Source organism: Diabrotica undecimpunctata, chromosome 7 (genome assembly GCF_040954645.1).
Source record: "Diabrotica undecimpunctata isolate CICGRU chromosome 7, icDiaUnde3, whole genome shotgun sequence".
NCBI lineage: Eukaryota > Metazoa > Arthropoda > Insecta > Coleoptera > Chrysomelidae > Diabrotica > Diabrotica undecimpunctata.
In genome coordinates this window covers 122,344,378-122,366,773 of record NC_092809.1, presented here as the reverse complement: position 1 = coordinate 122,366,773, position 22,396 = coordinate 122,344,378, and the positions used below count along the sequence as shown (strand labels likewise).

The 22,396-nt window shown below is 35.3% G+C and overlaps 1 protein-coding gene across 3 annotated transcripts in view; it reads left to right on the top strand.

Annotated features, from left to right (window-relative positions):
• Positions 1 to 22,396, top strand: part of p130CAS (Serine_rich_CAS and FAT-like_CAS_C domain-containing protein p130CAS) — a 126,177-nt gene that overhangs the window by 74,166 nt on the left and 29,615 nt on the right. For all 3 annotated transcript variants that reach the window (XM_072538097.1, XM_072538095.1, XM_072538096.1), the window contains exon 3: positions 17,438 to 17,599. In XM_072538097.1, coding sequence (XP_072394198.1) covers positions 17,438 to 17,599 — 162 coding nt within the window. The remainder of the gene's footprint in view (positions 1 to 17,437; positions 17,600 to 22,396) is intronic.

Below are 22,396 nucleotides of genomic sequence, written 5' to 3'. Positions count from 1 at the left end.
TCTAAAGTAAAAATAACTTTTAAATGAACCAAAAAGTATCTTAAATAAAAGTATCTAAGATACTTTTAGTATCTTAGATAGGGTAGACTGGGGCTAGTTGTGCCACTTTGGACAAAATAATTTTTAACATTTTTTTCGTAATTTTTAGGGCTGTTAGATTACTTTAATGAGGTACTATTTTTAATTGGGAATCATTATTTGGGAACATCAGCAATTTTTAAGCAATACCTTACAGTATGTAAATAGTTTTACAAAATGCACATATTGTCACAATTTGCCCCAATATGGGGTAAGTTGTGACGAACTTGGGGCAGGTTGTGACAGTAAATATTTTTAAATATAATAAAATTTAGTTGGAGAATAATAACAAAGTTTCCATAATAAATTTATTTTATAGTTAAGTATAGATACATAAATGTTTGATAAATGTTTATGTAAGAAACAAATGTGTAGAAAAACATCTAGTGAATTTAAAGTAAAATAAAAAACTTAATCGCTATCGTCAATTTGTGCTGATTCTACTTGTAGTTCTGAAGAGTGGCAGTTTATACAAACATAATAAAGATCATCTTTTGTGCACTTTACATGAGCCCACCTCTTGCATTCCATACATTGCACCCAGTCTTCTCCTAACCTAGACTTTTTATATGGTCCCATACAAACTAAGCAAAAGTAATCTTCTTCCTCTTCTTCTGAGCTGTCTTCTCTTTTTCTTGTTGCGGTCTCTTTCTTTGGCGCTGCTTTTTTCTTAGGCAACAGTTGTTTTGAGTCAAATAATTTTTTCTTTATTTTATCCTCTTTGCACTTTATTGTTTCCTTCCTCTTTAACTCTTCACTGCGAATTGTCTCCTTGACAGGTGTGCTAGTCAAAATTGCAGATGTTAAGCTCTTGCGTTTTTTATTTTTTCGAGGACCAGCTTTTGGCAGAGGTCTTATATCCATAGGGCTGACAGGCAGAACTTCGGCATGGAATGATCCTGGTAGGTTGGCCTGCGATGATCCTTGTTGATATGGTCCTGGTTGATAGGTATGGGAGGGTCCTGGCTGGTTAGCATAATATGACGACGGTTCAGGTTCATCGAGATGCTGAAACTCTTTAAGCTGCCCAGCACTGGCTTCCTCATTACCATCTACGATGTCAATAGGCCTATTCAAAGGTCGGTCGGTCACCGAAGAACACAGAAAGTCTTCTTCATTAAAAATGTTTCTATTGAATTCCCATATTCCTGTAGAACGAAATCCTGCCTGAACATTTGTTGGTGTTACAGCTTTAGGTAATGCTGTTTTCACTATACTTGGGATGTCATAAATTGAGACTGTGTTTCCAGGATGAGATTTCATCCATCCTCACATGGCGTCGTTTAAAAACTTCTTAAATGGACCAAAAACGGAAACATCCAGTGGTTGAAGTCTATTTGTTGTATGGGGAGGGAACGATAAGAGAGTAATACCGTGCTCTGTACAATAGTCAAGGACTTCGATATATAGGTGAGCACTGTGGTTGTCTAACAGAACTAAAACCGGTGATTTCTTTGAGCACCTTACTTTTTTTACAAAATGCTTCATAAAAAACAAAAAGTCCGGGCCTGTTATCCAGCCACTTGGGTTAGCAGTACCACAACAACCTACTGGCCCATCACGTACAAAATGCTCCTTGTAAAACTTACGTGGAAAAACGAACATAGGAGGAACTGAGTTACCCTCTGCGTTAATAGCAAGAACCATAGTAACATTGGTCCCCCTCTCAGCTGAAGTGACACCACCAACTCTTTTCTCGCCTTTCTTCGCTATGATTTTTACCGGTTTTTGGACAGTCCCAGTCCCTGTCTCGTCTATATTCCAAATATCATTAGCTGTAAAATGGTTTTGACTTAATACTAATTCGAGGTTATCAAAAAAGAGTCCGACATTGTGCTTGTTGAAACTTGTACTCCGACTTAAGCTGGTAGCCTCAGGAACACGAATAGACACATTATTGTTACGTTGCATGAACTTTGTAAACCAATCATTACTGGCGTGTTTTGTTGCTACCCAATTCTCAGGCACAAGAACTTTGTTCGCTATAGCAAATTCAAAAGCTAAACTTTTCATTTCTTTTGGGCTAATACCATAAAATATTTTCGCTGCCTGAACAGCATATTCACAGAGCTCTTCTTCTTGTTGTTGTGAAAATATCATTCGAGGTCTTTTGTAACCCATTTCTACCACTCCATCTGGATTGGTTTGTTGTTTTTTTATATATCTAAGTAAGGACATCCGGTTAACGCCATATTTTTCAGCTGCTTGCCTTAAACTACACGATCCAGACTTAACATCTAACGAAGCCGACTCGTAACTGTTTATATTACTCCGACCACGTTCCGTTTTCCTTTTATAATTTCTCACCATTATCTGTAACAAACCCATAAACATGCATTAAAATTAGTAGGGGCATGTTGTGACACTGTCACAATCTGCCCCAAGCCTTTCGTCACAACTAGCCCCACCGTACGCCATTTTACATAAAGCCACTTGCACAGACCTTGACACGTCGTATAGAAACCAAACTGTGTCTTACTAGAGAGAAATAAACAAACTATCTACTACAACTAGAATAAGTTTCTTACCTTGTGGTTTGAAAGTGAAATAACAATTCAAAGACAACAGCAAAATTTTACTTCGTTACAACGAAATGACATATAATTTTATAAAGCGGCAGAAACGCATAGCATCACAACCAAACTACACAAACAGACTGAGGACATGCGGACGTGGAATTCTGGGTAACCGGGCGACGCTGCTACCTATGGTTAGTCTATAAAACTATTTGTCACAACATGCCCCTGTCACAACTAGCCCCGATCTACCCTACTTTTTTTATCTTTTTACTAAAGATACTTTCAGCTCTGCATGACGGGCGGTGAAAGTGAACAAAATAAAATTATTGACGAGCAATTAATAGAATCTGTGAGAAAATATAATGTTTTATATTATTTGTCGCATGTAAAATACATGTGACATTAATTTAAAAAATAGGAGAAAGGAAAAGAAAGAAAAGAAACACAGGAAAGCAATTTTTCGACATACTAAAATATTGATGAAATTTTACATCATCATGAAGCAGTTCTTTATACAGTGTCACGTATTCTCCTTCGGTATCCCTTTTTTTCTATGCGTCATGGACCCATTTCCGTCTTTTTGCTTGGTTTGCTCCCGCTTCGTCTTCTTCCTCGTCCGAACATATAGCAATTATTGCTAATTCTTCATCCGAGAAACTTTCCATCTTTTCAACAGATTGGTCGCCGAAGACTGATGCATTTTGTGTGTGTGCGAATAGACGACCGAATAGTTCTGTGAACAAACGGGACCGGTTCGGCGCCGAGACTGTGACGGGACTGATGTGTTTGAATCGACCTTTAATAATAATAAATTCTGTCAGTTAAAACGATTTTATAAAAAATTTCTGGAATTCAGATCCAATACGAAATCAGGTGATTAACATAGACGTACTTTTTGCAAAAATGGCTGTAGGAGATGGTTAAACATCCTAGGAGAGCATAAATATTTTACTAAAAAGGTATTTTTGGCTTTTGTATATTATTGCGAAACTTATTTACAAAATTATTTTTACCGATAATATCTTATCATTAATATTTTATTGCAATGGTATCTTGTATAAATACTATCAGATAACAGCTACAATTATACAAATGACTCGAATACAGTACCGAGAAAATGATTAAGTTTTTTTTTGTATATGGAAAGGTAAATTTTTCTGAGAAACATATACATTAAATAATGTTTTTAAAATATATAATCATCTAAAACATAAAGGATTGTGCAATGATTACGTGATCTAACTAATGTTTTTCTGGCAAAAACTTATTATTGTATTGAAATGTACTGTATTTTTCATTACACCTAGTTTTCTCTTCTCCCAACATACTTTAGCAATGCCTTCAATGTGGATTTTAGGTTTTAAGGAAGTCGTTTCGCCTTGTAGACTACTATTTCTATTGTTAATAAATTGTGATCTTTTATCAAGAAACTAATTTATTTGCCTGGTTTTTAATTATTATTTTTTTTAGTTTAATGTGTGCGTTTTACGATGTATGTATCAGGTTGTTTCCGTTAGTGTTTGCCCATTTTTACCACTCTCTTTTCAACCCAAGCTTCGTTTTCGGTCTCATTTTCTTCCAGTGCAAGTACAAATTACCCGCGTGCACCTCGTTGGTCAATAAGAACTCTTGCGATATGGCGTTCTATTCGCAGAAGCACAGAGAACGCGAGAACTCTGCTAAGAGTATACAAGCTATGCTAAAACTAGATATAGCAACTTTATTTGCTCGGTATGAATTGTAAGCAACAAGGCATAATGGTGATTTTATTTCTGAAATGACGACGCAATCTTTACACCAGCACGCCATCTTAAGTCGTCCTGTGTTACATCCCCATCATCAACAGAACAGGACAGATCGCTATTGACATATTCAAATTTATTTACTTCTAGAAGACGTCATAGAAGTAACACACCAAGTAATACGGTTAGAGAAAATGCTAATCTTTCTCCATTAACATGAGAAGCAGTTCAAGAAGAATCGCAAACTTCTCAAGAATTCACCAGCTATGATGAGATCGTAGGATATACACTTTTAACTTACATATTGTACGATTCTTTCACCTACTTACCGAAACTCGCAACAATAAAAAGTCTGGTAATAATTTTTTCGGTAGTAATTTTTTTTAAATTAATTTAAAGTTATTTTTTTTAGAAATATATATATTATATATTATATATATATATATATATATATATATATATATATTATATATTATATATATATATATATATACATATATATATAGTTTCATTTCTTAATGTAAATTCTTTAAATAAAGAAATATAACTATAACTAATAAATATAGTAATGGACTTCTTCTAGTTTGTATCTTGAATTTCTATATCATGCCTTAATAAATTTTACAATTTATTGAAGCTATTTATTGACATACGGAAATAAATAAAAAATCGTTCTTCATCTTTAAGTAATTCAGCTAAAATGGTATTCAATATTTGGAAAGAAACTCTGTTAATTGACCGCCACATGTGTGAACTCGGCACTCCAAAAAGCTCATGCAGAACTCGGAACGCCTGACCGCTGTCTGTGTGCTCGCGCGTTAAACCCACGCCGGCTCCACACATGGGGGCTAACGTTGGCCCCAACACCGTTCGTCCAATGTGTGTACCGACAAAACTGTGTTGGAACCAATGTTGGCTCCAACGTTGGCAGTTTTCCGTGGGCTGTCAATTTTTGCGTACACATCAAAAGGATTGGCGCCAATATTGGTGGTTAAGTTGATGCCGACCACACATTGGCGCTACAGCAGTGTTCCAATCCTTGTATAATTATTCCATTTGCGCATTATTTAATTGTTGGCGCGTAATTTTCGCATCCTGCATAAAATTACCTAATTTTGCACAATCTAGCAAAGCAAAAGAAAATAAACCAATGAAAAGCCACAGTTTATAAAAAGAGTCCTCGTCTTCTTTTTTCTTTTAAAACGCTGCCATTTTACACAGCAGTATTTTTAGAAAATAAAAATTACTTTATCGCAGAAAATGTCCATTCCATGACGGCATTAAAAAACAAATTTACAACATGTAAAAATTGATCTTCGGCCTCCTGAGTCACCTCCTAACTTGGCTCGATATTTTGAATAGGAAATGCAGGCTCTTTAAACTGTCTCTGGTGGCAAGAAATCGGAGTGTTACAGCTAAACGTACTTTAACAGGTATTGCTTCTCTCCATCGCGTGTCTTTTTTCTTTATTTTTGGTTCAATTAGCTGGAGAAGATATTCAAAATCGGTCGATGACATTTGACAGAAGTCATCAAATTCTCCTGAAGGTTCTCACAACAAGTTACTCAATAATTGGCGTTCATCATATCTAAAATAATGATTAGGTATACCTAAATTGTTTTGTGCTACTAAATAACACCCCATTACATAAACAGTATTCAAGGCTGTGCTTAGTGATTTCTCAGTTTATGAATTGTTGTCATTCACCATCTTCTTGTCGAGGAGGCCTTCGCCTTTTTTGTAGCAAAATATAATCATATACACTCATTATCACGACAGTCGCAGCCGCTGCAATTTCCTTGTCGGACATGTTGGTGTTGGCTCTAGAGGGAACAGACTGATATCGCCCCAATACTCAACCCAATGTGTGGATGCCTCACCGAACGTGGGAACTCAATTGACCCAATGTTGGCTCCAACGTTGGGAGCTCCATGTGTGGAGCCGGCCTTATATAAGTATTGCTTTGTTTAGATGCGAAACATAACCCTTGAAATAAAAAGATATAAAAAATATTCATTTAGAATGTGGCTTTATAAGCGAATGTTAAGAATTAGCGTTGGTCTAGTAGAACGACACGAATATCATGGATTCAAAGAATGCCAAACGTGGAAGTAACTAGAATGATAGGAAATTCGGCGGAAATAATATTAACTATCAAAAGACGAAAACTTGAGTACTTAGGACATGTGATAAGAGGGTAAAAATACGCATTATTACAACTTATTATGCAAGGCAAAATCCGAGGAAAGCGAAATGTGGGAAGACGAAGAATATCCTGGTTTAAAAACTTAAGGGAATGGTTTGAATGTAATAGTGCAGAACTGTTTAGAGCGGCAGTCAACAGAGTCCGCATAACCATGATGATTTCCAACCTTCGATAGAAGATGGAACTTTAAGAAGAAGAAGTAGAACGACCGACGCATAAGTCCTAAGTAAACTTCTCAGTTACTGCTAAATGGAATTCGTAACATTTTAGGGCTCGCAATGATTATTATTATTGCTGTGTCATCTGCAAATGCAGCAATTATTTTTTAACAGTCGTAGGTAGGTACATCACGTTGTATATTAAATACCAGAAGTGGAAATCGGAACGTATTAAACGTATTTTAAAACGTATAAACGTATTTTAAACTTAAATTTTGGTTAATTCCTATTAAAGATAGTAAATAGCATTAAAATATTTTTTAGGAGATTAGTATACAATAATTTATTCTTAACGCGCATCTGTAAAAATCTTTCAAAATCATTAAATCGATGTCATATACCGACTGAGTGCATATATCATAAGCACAATAAATAGTTTTAAATCAAGGTGACCTTGGTCTTAACCACACAATACATGTACACACAGTTGACCAGGTTATTAACATTTGAGAAATGTGTGTAAATATTGCAAACCGACAATAAAAATTCCTGAAACACAAGCCTATGCGAGATTTGAGCTGTTTACCTAACAGAGAAATGTACAAACGAGACTGCTTATTTGTTTAAACCGTTCAAGTAAAAAATAAGTAAAGCAAATGTTTGGGATTCTTTGGAAAGATCAGCGAAATGTGACTTCTATTGTATACGTGGTACAGCCAGTTATCGAATTAATTGTTGAGAAATTTAATCCAAATTACAAGATTTATATTTGATTTTGTATTAAAATTATTTTGTTATTTTAAATAAAATACTTTTAATAGTTTTTACTTAAGTATATTATGAGGTACCAGACGATCATTTGGAACTATTTTTTCAACCTACTGCTACTGTGAAATGATGGCTAATCTTTAATTCCATTCTTCCTCGTCACTATCGGTACGACTTCCTTTAAATCACTCAATCGACTTGAAAAATTTGAAAATTCGTTATACCCATTTGCGGTAAGTAAAGCAAAGGAAGGACGAAATAGCTGATATCTAAAGGTAAATATACAGGCTGCTCTGATGTGACTTCTTTCCATATCACGCCAAGGTTTGTATGATGCACTTTATACATAAGCCACTATTCACATTGGTCTAACGCTAACGTATAGTGCAAGAACCCACAACTTATTTTGTGTTCCTACACCCAGACTGTATTCCAACGATGAACGTATTCCATGTATTTGACATGGAGGATGAAGAAGAAAGAAGTCATGCCGGGATCTCCTTATTTTAGGTTCTGAAAGCTTTACGTTACTAACCAAGACGTTTTATTACGAATGCAAAAAGGAAAAGAGTTGTTAACTACAATAAAACAGCCAAAATTGAATACCTCTGTCACATCATGAGAACCAGCGAAAGATATGGGTTGCTGTAATTATGTCTTCAAGGAAAAGTAGAAGGAAAATGAGGACCGGAAAGGCTAAAAATTTCCTGGCTGAAAAATCTACGTACGTGGTTCAACACATCAAAGACAAATCTTTTCAGAACCGCAGTTTACAAAATACAGATTGCCATTATGGTCGCCAACATCAGAAACGGGTAGGCACTACAATAAGAAGAAGAAAGCTTCTTCAAGCAATGGAATCCTGAATTGGATTATGTTGGAAAAAAACTATTTGTAGGGACTGAGGCGGCAAGGAGGTAGAGGTCACAGAGACATCGGCAGATGTGTTTCTTCTTTTAGTTCTATTTTTGGCTTAATTCCGGGAGATTGTTTGGGAGAGCTTTTTCGTCTGGGAAAGTTGGTGATAAATCAAGCTCTAACTTATCATAAAACAAATGATTCTTTTCACAAGTACCGGCTGTTTTTTAGAAAAGCGAGGAGGGTAGCTGTGGCTATTTATTACCTCACGTAGGACAGGTATCGGGCTGGATGACAGGGAAGTCAAAAATGAGGATTAATTGATAGATATTTACTTTCCTCTAGAGTCTACAGAGAATTTTCGTCTCCGTGATTAGCATCCTCTTCCTCTGTCTTCATCTAAGCAGTGAGTACAGGAGAACTCGGTAAAAGTAAAGTTCGTGTAACCTTCTGGCTAAGCTCTAGTGTTAGGGTTTTCAGGTCGCTCAAGCGCCCCTAATATGACTTAACGACTACTTTCGTAGCCGGGACCGACGGCTTTACGTGCCCTCCGAAGCACGGTGGCAGCTCAGTTAAATTAGAAATTTAAATTTTTGTCGGTGCCGGGATAACGCGGTGTTCAATGATGGTGATGATGCTGGGCAAGAAAGAAGGTTTCGTTATTTGTGGTTCTAAATTTATTGCTTAAAGCACCCAGTAGTCTAATTCGTTTTATTAACCCGGATAGGATATTTATAATCTTAGTATCAGTTGAGTCCTTGTTAGTCTCAACCCTTGTTAAGTTTATCCCAAGTAATCCCAAGTAACAACGTAAGCTTGAGTACCTCGGCCACGTGATGCGGAACGAAGAAAAATATCGAATTCTTCAACTTGTTATGCAGGGTAAAGTATTTGGCAGAAGAGGACCGGGACGCCGTCGTATCTCGTGGTTGAAAAATCTCCGACAATGGTTTGGGATGACCTCAGCGGAGCTGTTTCGCAGAGCAGGCAACAAAACCATGATAGCCTTGATGATCGCCAACATCCGGACCGGATAAGGCACTGAAGAAGAAGAAGAATCCCAAGTAGGACAGTGATGAATGAAGAAATAGCTGTTCTTGTTTCTTCTTCTTCTTCTTCTTCTTCTTCTTCTCGTAGCACTACAACCCGGGGTGGGTTTTGGCTGACTGCACAACTTGTTTCCATCTAAAACGGTCGTCCATAATAGTTGGGTCAGTGGGCAGCCCCATTGTTCTTAGATCTGACCATATATTGTCTCTCCATCGCATTCGCGGACGTCCTAAGGGTCTTCTTCCTGTGGGTGCTTCCTCCCATATTAATTTAGGAAGGCGGTTATTAGGGAGTCTATGGACATGGTCAGCCCATCTAACACGTTGGGATTTAATCTCTTGGACTATGTCGCTCGCTCTATACATCTGCTTGACCTCAGCATTTGTTCTCATTCGGTATTGGTTGCTATTAATGTCGTGATAAGGCCCAAAGATTCTTCTGAGGATTTTCCTCTCAAAACATCTAAGTTTTCTTTCAGTTTCTTTGGTCAGGTTCACGTCTCACACCCATACATCTTCAACAAGAACATACTGTTCTTGTTTCCATTTAATTAATGAATGATGTATCTCTATATGTGTTGTTAAATCGATGCTAGATCTATTATCTATTACTTTTCACTCTCATTTCTCCGTCCAAAGTCATAGCATATGTCCTAAAAGTTTTGGCACAAAAATTCATTGGCTTTAATATTAACAAAAACAAAATCATCAGTAAGTTATCTTTGTTTACTGTCAGTTGAGATTTATTTATTTTAAAGTTTTCGCTTTAATATGTATAAATTGGAAATAAGAACAAATAAATACAAGTTGGTTGGGCGGGTACCCGAAGTTGAAATCTGTCGAATATTCCAGAATGGAAACATTTAACACAGAACCATTTATAGAGTAATAGCGGAATACAAACAGAGAATACCATGTCTGAATCTCTCAAAAAGTGGAAGACCACGTGCATTTATTACAAGGAGGTCGGAGAGATTGGTGAGAAGAGTAAACAAACGGTTAGAATTTTAACGGGCAGACTGTCTCGTCAATACAGATCTTCTAAGATTACGATATCGTTGAAATTGAGGAGGCATGGTCTTAAATATCAAAAGAGATGTAAGTGTCCCAAATACTCTAAAGCGCAACCCCTTACTATACCAAGATACTATCATCAACTGAGACGGGTACACTTTGTAAATGAAAAATTATTATTTTCGATGACGAAAAGTATTTTTTTACTGATTTTATACAAAACGTAGAAGAATGCCTTGCCCAATGTTAGATACAAACATAAAGCGAAAGTTAAGATGCAACATTTCCCTACTTCCAGAATTAAAATTTTTTTCATTTTTTTACGTTTTATATGATTAAAAAAGGCTCAGCACAAGAGATAATACTTCTACAAACCAGTTTTTGGGATTTTTGAACATGGTCATCATACGGAAAAATCTAAAAAAGTCTCAGAGATATAGTTTTCGATAAAATACACAAAATAAAAAAAAATTAGACACAGGATAAATGAAATAAATTTCCCAAGAATATGTCCAAAATTTACTTGCAAGCATGCCGAGAAGGATGCAAGTAGTAATAAGAGCTAAAGGGGAATACCTACTCGTTACTAATCATGCATTCGTTTCAGTTAAAAGACTTGTTTAAGCAATTTAAATTAGCATTCACAAGATTATTGCAGGAGAATAGACCGGAATATATCTCATACGACCCTGTGACAATAATAACTGAGGAAGCAGAAATCACAGAGGAAGATATAAATAAAGCACTAAAGAAATCCAAAAACAATAAAGCACCAGGACCAGGGAACATAAAAATGGAACTGCTGAAATATGGAGGCGCAAGGATAGTATCCTTTATACGAATGTTGTTCAATAAAATCGAAGCAGGAGAGAAGATTCCCGATGAGTGGAATTTATCATACATGTCCTCCATTTTCAAAAAAGGTGACAAAAGGTCACCAAATAACTACAGAGGGATCAGTGTAATGCCTTCAATAGCAAGAATCTTTTCATCAGTTATAAAAGAAAAACTAGAACAACACATGGACCATTATAGCGAAGAACAAGCCGGATTCCGAAAAGCCAGATCATGTTTAGATAATATATTCATTATGAGACAGGTGATTGAAAAGAACAAAGAAAAAAACATTGAAACACATATGACCTTTATCGACTTAAAAAAAGCATACGATAGCGTGCCCAGGAAACAACTATGGGAAGCAATGAGAAGAATGCGCGTTAGAGAGAAATGGGTGAATATAACACAAAGACTGTATAAAGAAACACAAGTGCAAATAAAGTTAGGTAATGAAATAACAAAAACAATCACCGCAACAAAAGGCCTCAAACAGGGATGTGGTCTCTCACCTACACTTTTTAACATATATATAGATCAGGCTTTGAAAAGATGGTATAGAAAATGCGGAACAATGGGCATACCAGTACAAGAGAATATATTACATTCACTACTTTTCGCAGATGATCTGATCAAGTCATTTTTGCACAAGACAGGGAGGATATGGAATATATGATAAGGAAATTAAAGGAAGAATATGAACTTTGGGGACTCAAGATAAATATGTGCAAGACCGAATACTTATGTATTGGACCCGAGGTTGCAGATTTGAACTTAAGTTTAGAAGAAGAGACTATTAAGAGTTGTAAGGCTTTTAAGTATTTAGGGTCAATGATTAGCCGAGATGGTACTTGTATGAAAGATATAGAAATGAAAATAGCACGGGGAAAACAAGCCACAAGAGCACTTCATGGAGTGATATGGAACAACACTCTAACCAAAGAAAACAAAAAGAGGATCTTTCAAAGCATAGTGATGAATATTACCCTATATGGAGCGGAAGTATGGCCAATGACAACAACAATACGAAATAAAATAAGAACAGTTGAACTGGACTTTATGAGAAGATGTCTACAAATCACAAGAGCGGATACAATAAGAACGGAGGAAATATGGAACAGAATGGAAGCAAAATGCTCAATTACAAAAAAGTTGGAAAACAGAGCCCTGCAGTGGTACGGGCATGTACAAAGAATGCCAGAGCATAGGTGGCCGAAAAGAATATTAAACTGGGACCCGCCGGGAAGAAGACGGAGAGGAAGACTTGCTACAAGATGGAAAACATACGTCGGAAATGCTATGATAGATAGAGACCTCAGAGAAGGTGACTGGGAGAATAGAGTGCTGTGGAGGACGAAAACGGCGAACTCATAATGGAAAAAGCCGAAGAAGAAGAAGAAGAATTAGCATTCAAATTTAGAGTAAAATAACCTTATTTACCTAACATTAAGCAATATTTTTTTTGCAATTTTCTCCTCATAAAACTTAAAATTTTTCATTAAACATTGTTAAAATAAACTCTTCTTCACAATAAACGACTTGATTGAACAAAATTTATTTTCAAAAAAAAAAAAAATTGGAAAATTCCAAAATATTTGATATTTTTGCCCATGATTGTATATCTGTGGCAATTTTACTTTAATATGCATTATAGCGTGGCAACTCGCGTTTTTTCTCAAATTTCGAAAACTCGACCCAGTTTATGTACACGATTAAGAAGAATGTCTCCTTGTTTTATGACTGCCTGAAATACCTCAGTTTTTCTGTCTTTGCGTTGATTTACGACAATTCCGCTAACTTTATCTATTTTGTAACTCAGTCTTCCCGCTGCAATGAATTTACTAAGATCGTTTTCTATGTAGTCCTCGCAGACGCCGAACTGTTCGCTCATGTAAGACAGATTTACTGATATGTAAGTGGAAAGTAGTTGATCGTATGCTTTTATTTTCATTTCTCGAACGTAAGATTTATAGTGTGGATTAAGAAACATGTCTTGTTTCATAAAAACCTCTATATCGGCCAGCCGCTGGAAAAAAACTTTATAATCGCAGTTATATAAACTATATAAGTACTCTCTAAATGTATTATCGGCTTGCAGCGGCTGTTGCATATCTGCGTTTTGAATTAATCGTTGTTTTGTTTCGTTGCGGCTCAAGGTTAGCACTGAAGATATAAGAGTATATTTTATGAACTGCTCGTAAGTGATCATTTCGGTGCATACAAAAGTCGAAATGGCGTCCACTAAGAGCTGAGAGGCGGACTTAAAATTCCTGACAACTAGAGAGTAAATGGCTTTAAATATTTTAAAACAGTTCCGGCTGTGCCAGTCGGTATCTTCTTCGGTTAATTTTTCGGCTTTTTCTACATTACTTTCGATCAACTTGAAGTCCATGAAAAAGAATCCGATGCGGATACAAAAGAACACATTGTCTAATTTATTTTTTAAAGAGAAGCTTTGATCATAAGCGTGACTGAGTACCTTAATAGCGTTTTCTTTATCACCAATCTTACACAGATAATTAGCTTTATTTATGTACAGTTCCGCACAGTCCGTGGCCACTAACCCTTTCAACGATGCTTCGATGTCTTCATCCATTGAAACTAAAACTTGTGTGTTACGTTCTTTCATCTGCTTTAGTACTTTCTTATTCAGTTTCCATTTTAAGTCGCTGCATACGATTTCGTAATAAGGTGCCATATCTTCGGCCACGATAGCGTCGTACAATTCTTTTTTTCTTGCTTCGTCATTTTGGTACTCCGGTAAAGAAAGAACAAACTTTAGTTGGGCTAACTGTAAATTTGGAATTTTCGGTGTAGTTTCACTTTCGAAATTTTCGGTGCCCATTTTAATCAATCATATTTTTGACAGTTGCGACAATTTTTTTTTAATGACAATACAGCGAAGTTCTTCTTTTTCCTCTAATCTTGCCGTGGTGGAATGTTATATTGGCAATGCTAGTGGCTTGATATTCTGTTTAAAATCTGCATAAAACTGATTAAATTGCAATATCTAATTAGAATTTTTATATTTTACTTAAATTAAAGTGTTTAAGTATTTTTCTTATTGCATTCCTCTATACTTTATTTCATAAGGTCTGACATCACTCATTAACGGAAATAGGAGCTATATATATATATATATGAAAAATCAAAATAAGAGTAACATCCTAGCAACAGGAGTCCGCAGTTATTGCAGCAAAGGGGTAACACTTGTTTAAAAATAACCGCCACTGATCTCTGTCAGCCTACATATTATCATAGTTAACTTTCTCCTTTCCATGTCTCTTTCCATCTTTCCTCTTTGTCTATGCATTCTCTCCAACATTTCCTAAGTCTTTCTCTCCTTCTTCCTCTTGATAACCCTACCAAAATCTGTTTTGGTAGTCCGTAGTGTTTTGGCCATTCATAGGCCACTTCCATCTGTTATTGTACTCTTGATAATGGAGTTATAAATTCTTTTTTTATTTCCTTTTGAAATGTTCTGGTCCCAAAGGATACTATTAAGCCTAGAGATGGCTTGTCTGCTCTGCGAATTTCTTTCTCTATTACGCTGTGTTTCCCAATGTGGGGCACACGCCCCACAGTTTTGCAATTAAATTGTTAAGGGGGACAATTCGAAAATGGACTCAATACGAGTTTCACCCTTTCGCTCCAGACCATTTAAATGCAATGCTAGATTTCGGTGCCAAATTTAACGAAAAAAGTGGATTCTTAAATAATTATTGCGGTAAATAATTGTTAGGTATAATTTCGCTAGATGATACCAAATATAAACTGGGTGTTTGGCGTCTTTATGTAAACTTCCTTGTGGCAGACGAGAGGCTCGGCGGAGAATCCCGGACATTTTAAAATCTCTCTTTAATAACGCAGTTGTTAGCACCTGAAGAATAGACGAACTAAGTGAAGATATTGAAAAACAACTCGTTGAAAAGCCGAAAACAAGAAATTTCTCGTTGCAAATGGTCAAATCAACTTCGAGACAATGACGCAGTATTGATAACTTACGTAAGATATATTGATAAAAGGCATTTTGCTGAAGACATGTGATTCGATAAAAGATTAGAAAGCACTTTTGCCTCCAAAGATATTGTAAAAGTAAAAAACTACTTAAATGTCAAGGAAAACTTGGTAGCTAAAAACATCTCGTCTGTTCTAGATGAAGTACTACATTTAGTAATAAAGTGTGTTAATCCTATTAAAGCTAATGCCAACTGTCGCTCTTCAAGCTAATTTCTGAAGAACAAAATGAAGACCACCTGAGACCTTTACTTCATACTGAAGTAAGATGGCTATTTAAAGGGAACTGCTTGAAAAGATTTTTGGAACTGAAACGAAGTATCTGTTAACAATCGATGGTAAAGCATTTGTGGGTTATTTAGCCAATATCTTCGAAAAACTAAATATATTAAAGAAGCAACTTTAAGGATCAAATCAAACTCTTGTCGATGCAAAAGAGAAGATATTTGGTTTCATTACCCGTATTAAGCCTGAAGGCCCGTATAAACCCGTATATGCCAGAAACAACAAAAATGCATAAAAAGGGTCCTCCTACCCCTACCTCCTCCACAGGAACAACATCTACCGATGCAAACCACCAGTGAGACATAACACAGCAATCTAGAGCCGAAATCCAACAAAACAAGCTACGTCCTGAAGAGGTGAAGACACCTAAAACAGGACAGACAGGAACACAGCAAAGAAAAATAAACCAATCAGAGACAGAACAACATGACAGTGAAGCAAGCCTAGGCAGTCTAGTCTTGCTTCGGCTCCCACATACGGTCTCCTATACCCTGGGAGCCCCCTTCACGGGGCTATGCTTCCACACTCGTCCTTAGACTCTTTTGCTTGGACCTTTCCACTAACAAACTGTGTTTTATTATAAGAAATTACCTAACCCACCAAACTGGGACAGAAACGCAGAGGAAACTTGGGTTACGCAGAAAACGCAGAGCAGATATGGGTTAAGTCTTGCCAAGACCCAAACCTTCTTATGGTGACAGGAGTTGACTTTATAGCTCTTAAACAAATGCGCAGTCCCAAGTTTTGTATAACGTCTACTCTGTTTAGAATATGTTTAGAAGCTGAACCATGTACAATACATCCATAATCAATTATTGGTCTAATACATAATCGATAGGAAAGTAGTGACGTTTCATCAGTACCCCGTTCACGTTTTTGAAATTGTTTTAAGAAAATTTTAACTTCCCCATTACCCCATTTTTGGAATATTGTACTAAGCGAAACTGCAGACAGTATATTTGTTTGGAGCAATTTTAAATTCGTTTTGTTGTATATAACCATATATTAACAATAAAGTTTGAACAGATGTATCGTATATTTTGTCTGTGAATAGAGACGAAAATCGTCAGCCTATTCTATTACTTGAAATCTAATAACTATGGGAACTTTATGCAAATCCGTAGTATACATATTCTTCTTCTTCTCATTGCGCCGTCTCCTTTCGAAGGTTGGCGATCCAAATGGCAATTGTAGTTTTGGAAACTGCTGCTCGAAAGATCTCTGCGGATGAGCGGTCGAACCATCTCCTCAGGTCTTTCAGCCACAAGTTCTGGCGTCTTCCTACTGATCTTTTGCCCTGTACTTTTCCTTCCAGTATAACTTGAAGTAATTCATATCTTTCGCCTCTCAGCACATGACCCAAGTATTGCATTTTCCTCTCTTTGATTATTCTTAGTAATTCTTTTTGTTTACACATGCGACGAAGTACCTCAACATTAGTAACTCTTTGTACCCATGGAATCCTCAACATTCGTCTGTATATATACATCTCAAAGGCATCTATTCTTTTTTCTATTTCGGAGTCCATTGTCCAACTTTCACAGCCATACAGTAAGACAGAAAAATACATACAAATACATATTAAATAATAGAATTAAATTACTCAAGACTGACCCCTGTGGTAGTAACAGATCATTAAATATAATACATAGATTGGCACTTCACTTAATAATGAACTTTAGAAACAGCTGTACAAAAATGCAAGAAAGGTTCCATACATTCAGGTAAATTTTAAAAGATTCTCGGTAGGTGTGGATTTAAGCGTTTAAATCACAGTGATTTGTACAGAATGCAGTCTAATTTTTATATAAAATCCAAATCTCTATTAACTGCCAAATAAAACACATAATTATATTTTTATAGTTTTGAATCAGAAATAATCGTATATTAAATAGTGATTTTGTTTCAGGGAATATGTCCTGCGAACAGACTTCGATTAATTCCTGGTGTATTTGAAGACACTGGACAGCTCATCAGAGGTATTTCTCCGAACCAATTTTCCGACCAAGGTGATTTTAGCTCTTTGCAGCGACAGGGAAAGCGCAGAAGTTGGCACGTCCTTCCTAACCAGGTAAATATTCTCTTAGTTTTAATTTATTAACCACATTCAAATTTTCTGCATTTGGAGAGTGGGAAACGATCGAACACGCGTAAGATCTTGTGTCGAAATGTTAATAAACTTTCCACAAAAATCTTTTTTAATAACATGTTTTTCAATATTTAAACGTGTTCGCTTGTATATTTATGTTTGGTAGAAACGGTTATTTGTTTTTGTTTTCCTTGTTTTCAATTTGATATTATTCTATTTAATAAAAATCGTCAGTCAAACATATGGTCGAATTTAAACTGATTTGACTTTGACCCTGTGTTAAATTATTTAGCGATAATATCACATTTTTACAGGTCATCAATCAAACTGCCTAAACAAATTGGAATGAAGGCAAAAATATATCAATGTAAAATATAATATCCGCGTAGATCAAAAATACCGCATTATATACAATGATTAAGCAAAGTAACTTGAAATAGAATTTAGAAGTTTCGTAGTTTTTTTTATCTTTATTGCTTATATTCGCTAAGAATTCTAATCTTTGGTTTCATATCTACAGTAGACGCCCTCTTAACCGACCATAACGGGACCTGGCAATAGGTCAGATAATCAAAAAGTGGGTTAAACCGAAAATCTTTAAAACCACCATCAGACAGACATTAAATATGTAACTCTATTAAAAAATATATATATTTTATGATCTATAAACAAAAAAGTAGTATGTACATACATATATGTAATTAACAATATCACTCCCATGACAAATTATGAATATGTAAAATGTACTAGAAAAAGTATGTAATTTTCTTTTGTTTTGTATGTTCCATTGTTTTCTTGAATGCGTAGTCACGCCACTTTTTAATGAACATTACATCTGCCGCTGTTGACATATTTTGTTGCTGAATGTACAGTGAAGCCAGTTGTAGAGCATTTCTCGCATCAGCATGCCTAAGACAATTGCCTTCTTCATCTTCAACTTCTTCGTCTTCTTGATTTTCGTGCATAACAGCCTGTACGATTTCTTCATCTGTCAAATTGTCATTGGTCAAGTCATCATCAGCTCCAACAATCTATTCTTGACAATCCTGCAGTTGAATATCATTCGAGTCTAAGAGTTTTTGCAAGTCAGTCATCAAAGATGCAATATCACCTAGCTCTTCCAAAGGGGTTTCATCAGGATTGGAACTGGATTCAATCACTTTTTCTATGTTAGACCGTGCTTTTCTCCAAGATTTTACGAATTTTGAACTTTGTATTTCATTAAAAGCTTTAGACACCATCAAAATAACGTCTTTAATGTTTATGTCTGTCAAAGCGTCTATTAGGCCTTTGTTATCTAACTCCATTTTAACCAAGATTTCTGAAAGTAGTTTTTTCCTATAGCGCCGCTTAAGATATTCGATCACTCTTTGATCCATTGGTTGGATGATACTTGTTAACATTTGGTGGAAGAAAAATACATTTTATTCCAGGCTCCTTTTCACTCTGAATGTTTTCAGGATGTGTTGGTGCATTATCCAACACCAAAATAGCCTTGACTGGTAACTTTAAGCTTGTTAAATATTTTGCTACACTAGAACAAAATTCATTGATAAACCAATCTTTAAACACGTATGCGTCCATCCAGGCAGATCTGTGATTTTTATAGCATACTGGGAGTGAAGAAACGTTAACGTTTTTGAATGCTCGAGGTTTCTTAGCCTTTCCGATTACGAGCAGGGGGACCTTGTGAGTTCCAGAGGCATTACAACAAACAGCAATAGTAATTCTCTCTTTGTTCATTTTGAATCCAGCAGCTGATTTCTCATTACTGACAGCAAATGTTTTTACAGGCAATCGCTTAAAGTTTAGTCCAGTCTCATCCATATTGTAGACCTGTTCGGGCAGTAATTCTTCCTTTTAAATTAATTCTTATAGTTTATTTTTCCATTCGTCTGCTGCAGTTGGATCAGCTGACAATTTTTCCATCGTGGCAACCAGCCATCGCTCGCATAAAATTATTCTCCATTATCAAACTTACCATGTATTATCTCAGCCTTTTCTTTTAAAATCGGGCCACTTATAGGCGTACCTTTACGACGATCTTGCATAAATCATAACCATAATGCATCGTCTACACGTTCATTAATTGGTTTCCTTAAAGTACACCTAATCAAGAGGACTTTATCAGACTCGATTTGAGTGCAATAATCTTGAATGGTTTTCTTGTTTCGGCGCCAGTCTTTTTACGGTTGTCACTCCTACAACGAATTCGTCAGTAATCGATTTTACAGAATGACCTTTTTCAAGCCGCTCTATAGCATTTAACTTGTCTTTCATTGCCACTACAACACGTTTTCGTTTAATTCCACTCATTTCGAAAAGTTCACTATGTACATAACAACAGTATGTACTTATATATAGTTAAGTTTGTAACTTGCAAAAAACCAACTACGACGTTTAGACTCTAATACAGCAGCGAGAGATCGACTAAACTCATCAGTGGCCAACGTACATGTGGTCGTACGGTACGACGTACGGGTACGGTACGGTACGAACGGAAATACATAAAATCTAATCTAAAAATAGTATCATCCAAAAGGAGTAGGGTCGGTCGGTTAAGCCGACGGTTAGGTTAAGAGGGTGTCTACTGTATATTTATTTTTTTGTTTTATTATGAGTTTTCAAAAGTTTTCATTATAAAGCAAATGATTGAAAAACAGAGAATTTAATCTAATCTAATTTAATTTTAATTTTATTTTAATCTAATTTAATTAAGAAACGCGTATTGCATGTATAAATTTTGAAAAAGTCTTCGACTGGGTCGATAGGAAAACTGTTTGAAAAAAAAAAAAGAAAACCAACATATTGTCATTCAGATATATTCATATATTCATTCATCTAAAACCTTTAAAACTTCTTCTTTTCGATTACACGTACGTTCTGCCGTCTTTGTGACGTGAGATCATTTGTAATGTGAAAGCTTAAATTCAGCGTTTTTTGAGTATATTTCAAATGCTTTATATTTTTTGCTAAAACTCAAAATCGGATTTTATGTTCTAAGTTTTGAATATTAGGCTCTAACAATGGAAATTCCGTAGCGACCGATCAGTGGAAGCGATAAATTTTATTCATCTCACGAAAATTGTAAAAAATGCAAAAATCGTGCAATGTTTATTTCACAGCTTTATAGAAACTTACTTCATTTGCATCAAAATGCATAAATTGCATACGAAAGCTGCACTCTTCATGTTTAAATCGCATTTTAATTTTTGTCTATAAAAACTCTATTCAAAAGATATCGAATTTTTACCGTCGAGTTGATACAAATTTTATTTAAAAAATAGATTTCGCTGCGCCTATGTGTGTGTGATTGGAAATGTGAGCGGATTAAATTCACGATTCATTCTACACAAAAAGTGCTAATCAACATTTTTGTCCAAAATTATCTCAGCTACATTTTTTGTTTGAAACATTTTTTCTACGTTGTTTCCTATTTTCCCCTCTACGAGGGTTGTTTTAGGGGGAAGCACGTTTGTAGGAGTGGCAAATTTTTTTACATTTTTTTGGGTCCCAAAATTGACAGTCTAAGCAAAATTTAGCTTGCTCGTATGATTTTTAGAGGTCAAATCTCTAACGACTGGATTATTATTTACATAAAAATTTCCCTTATTATTATCACTAGGCTAAGTTAATATTAAGTTTCACTGGAATTTTGTTTTCATAATTGGTTATCTACTTAAATTATGGGCCATTTGTAATGGATCTTATTATCACCTATTAGACCTGAACTTGGAACTTTTGTCATATTTGTATTCTTAATCAACCATGTTACGTGATTCAATCATGTTAAGTAATTTGTATTTCTTATATATCCAATTAATTTATTTAGTCGCATGATATTGTATATCAGTAAACAATATATACATTAGATATTTATATATGTTGTTTACTACTATATTACTTACATTATATTTAACTTTGAAAAATTCCTATGATTAAGAAATTATCTTTTTGCACTGTTACACACTATAATACCTTTTTTACAACCACACTTTTGCTAAAAATAGAATTCTGTTATAAATATTTTACAAACTGTTTTATATTTGACTTTTTTGGACAAACGTAGTACATTAAGGTCTCGTTATATCCTATGGATACGTTCCACAGAAAAACGCATATAAAAAATCGTATAAAAAAGACATTATTTGACTTGAAAAAGTAGGGATACGTTCCGTAGCCTTCTAAAATTACATAAAACCAAGACAAAAACAAAAAAGTTTGCAGAAATTAAAAGAAATAGGCTGCATGATAATTAATTACTTCTAATATCTGAAAGAAATTCATATAAAAGCTTAAAAAAAACTTAATTAATTTTATTTTATGGAAAAGTAATAGGCACATATAGTTTTACATGTACATTTTTAATCATTATCTTTACCTGATAATGGTTTGCACCGTTTGCGAAGTGGATCAAAATCATCTCCATCTTCAGAAGAAACTGTCTCTGCAATGGATATTTGAGGTAAAGGCGATGGATTTTCACAAACTGCATTCTCGTTCTGTGCACTTCTTCCTTTTCTGACAATGTAATCAGTAATAAACTTTGCGATGATGATGATAGTAATTTTTTATGTAGCTCACGATATCCTGACATGCAGTTCTGCAGCTCACGTTGTAATTCAAAGGCTCGTTCAGAATTGAGGTCATTAATAAGAAAATAATTTTCTAATTTACTGCAAAGTTAAAGACCTTCAAGAATTAATTTGGCGGTGAGGGGGGTTGGTTTTTCTTCCTCATCATTATCATCTTCTAGACTTACGACGCCATCTAAAGTTA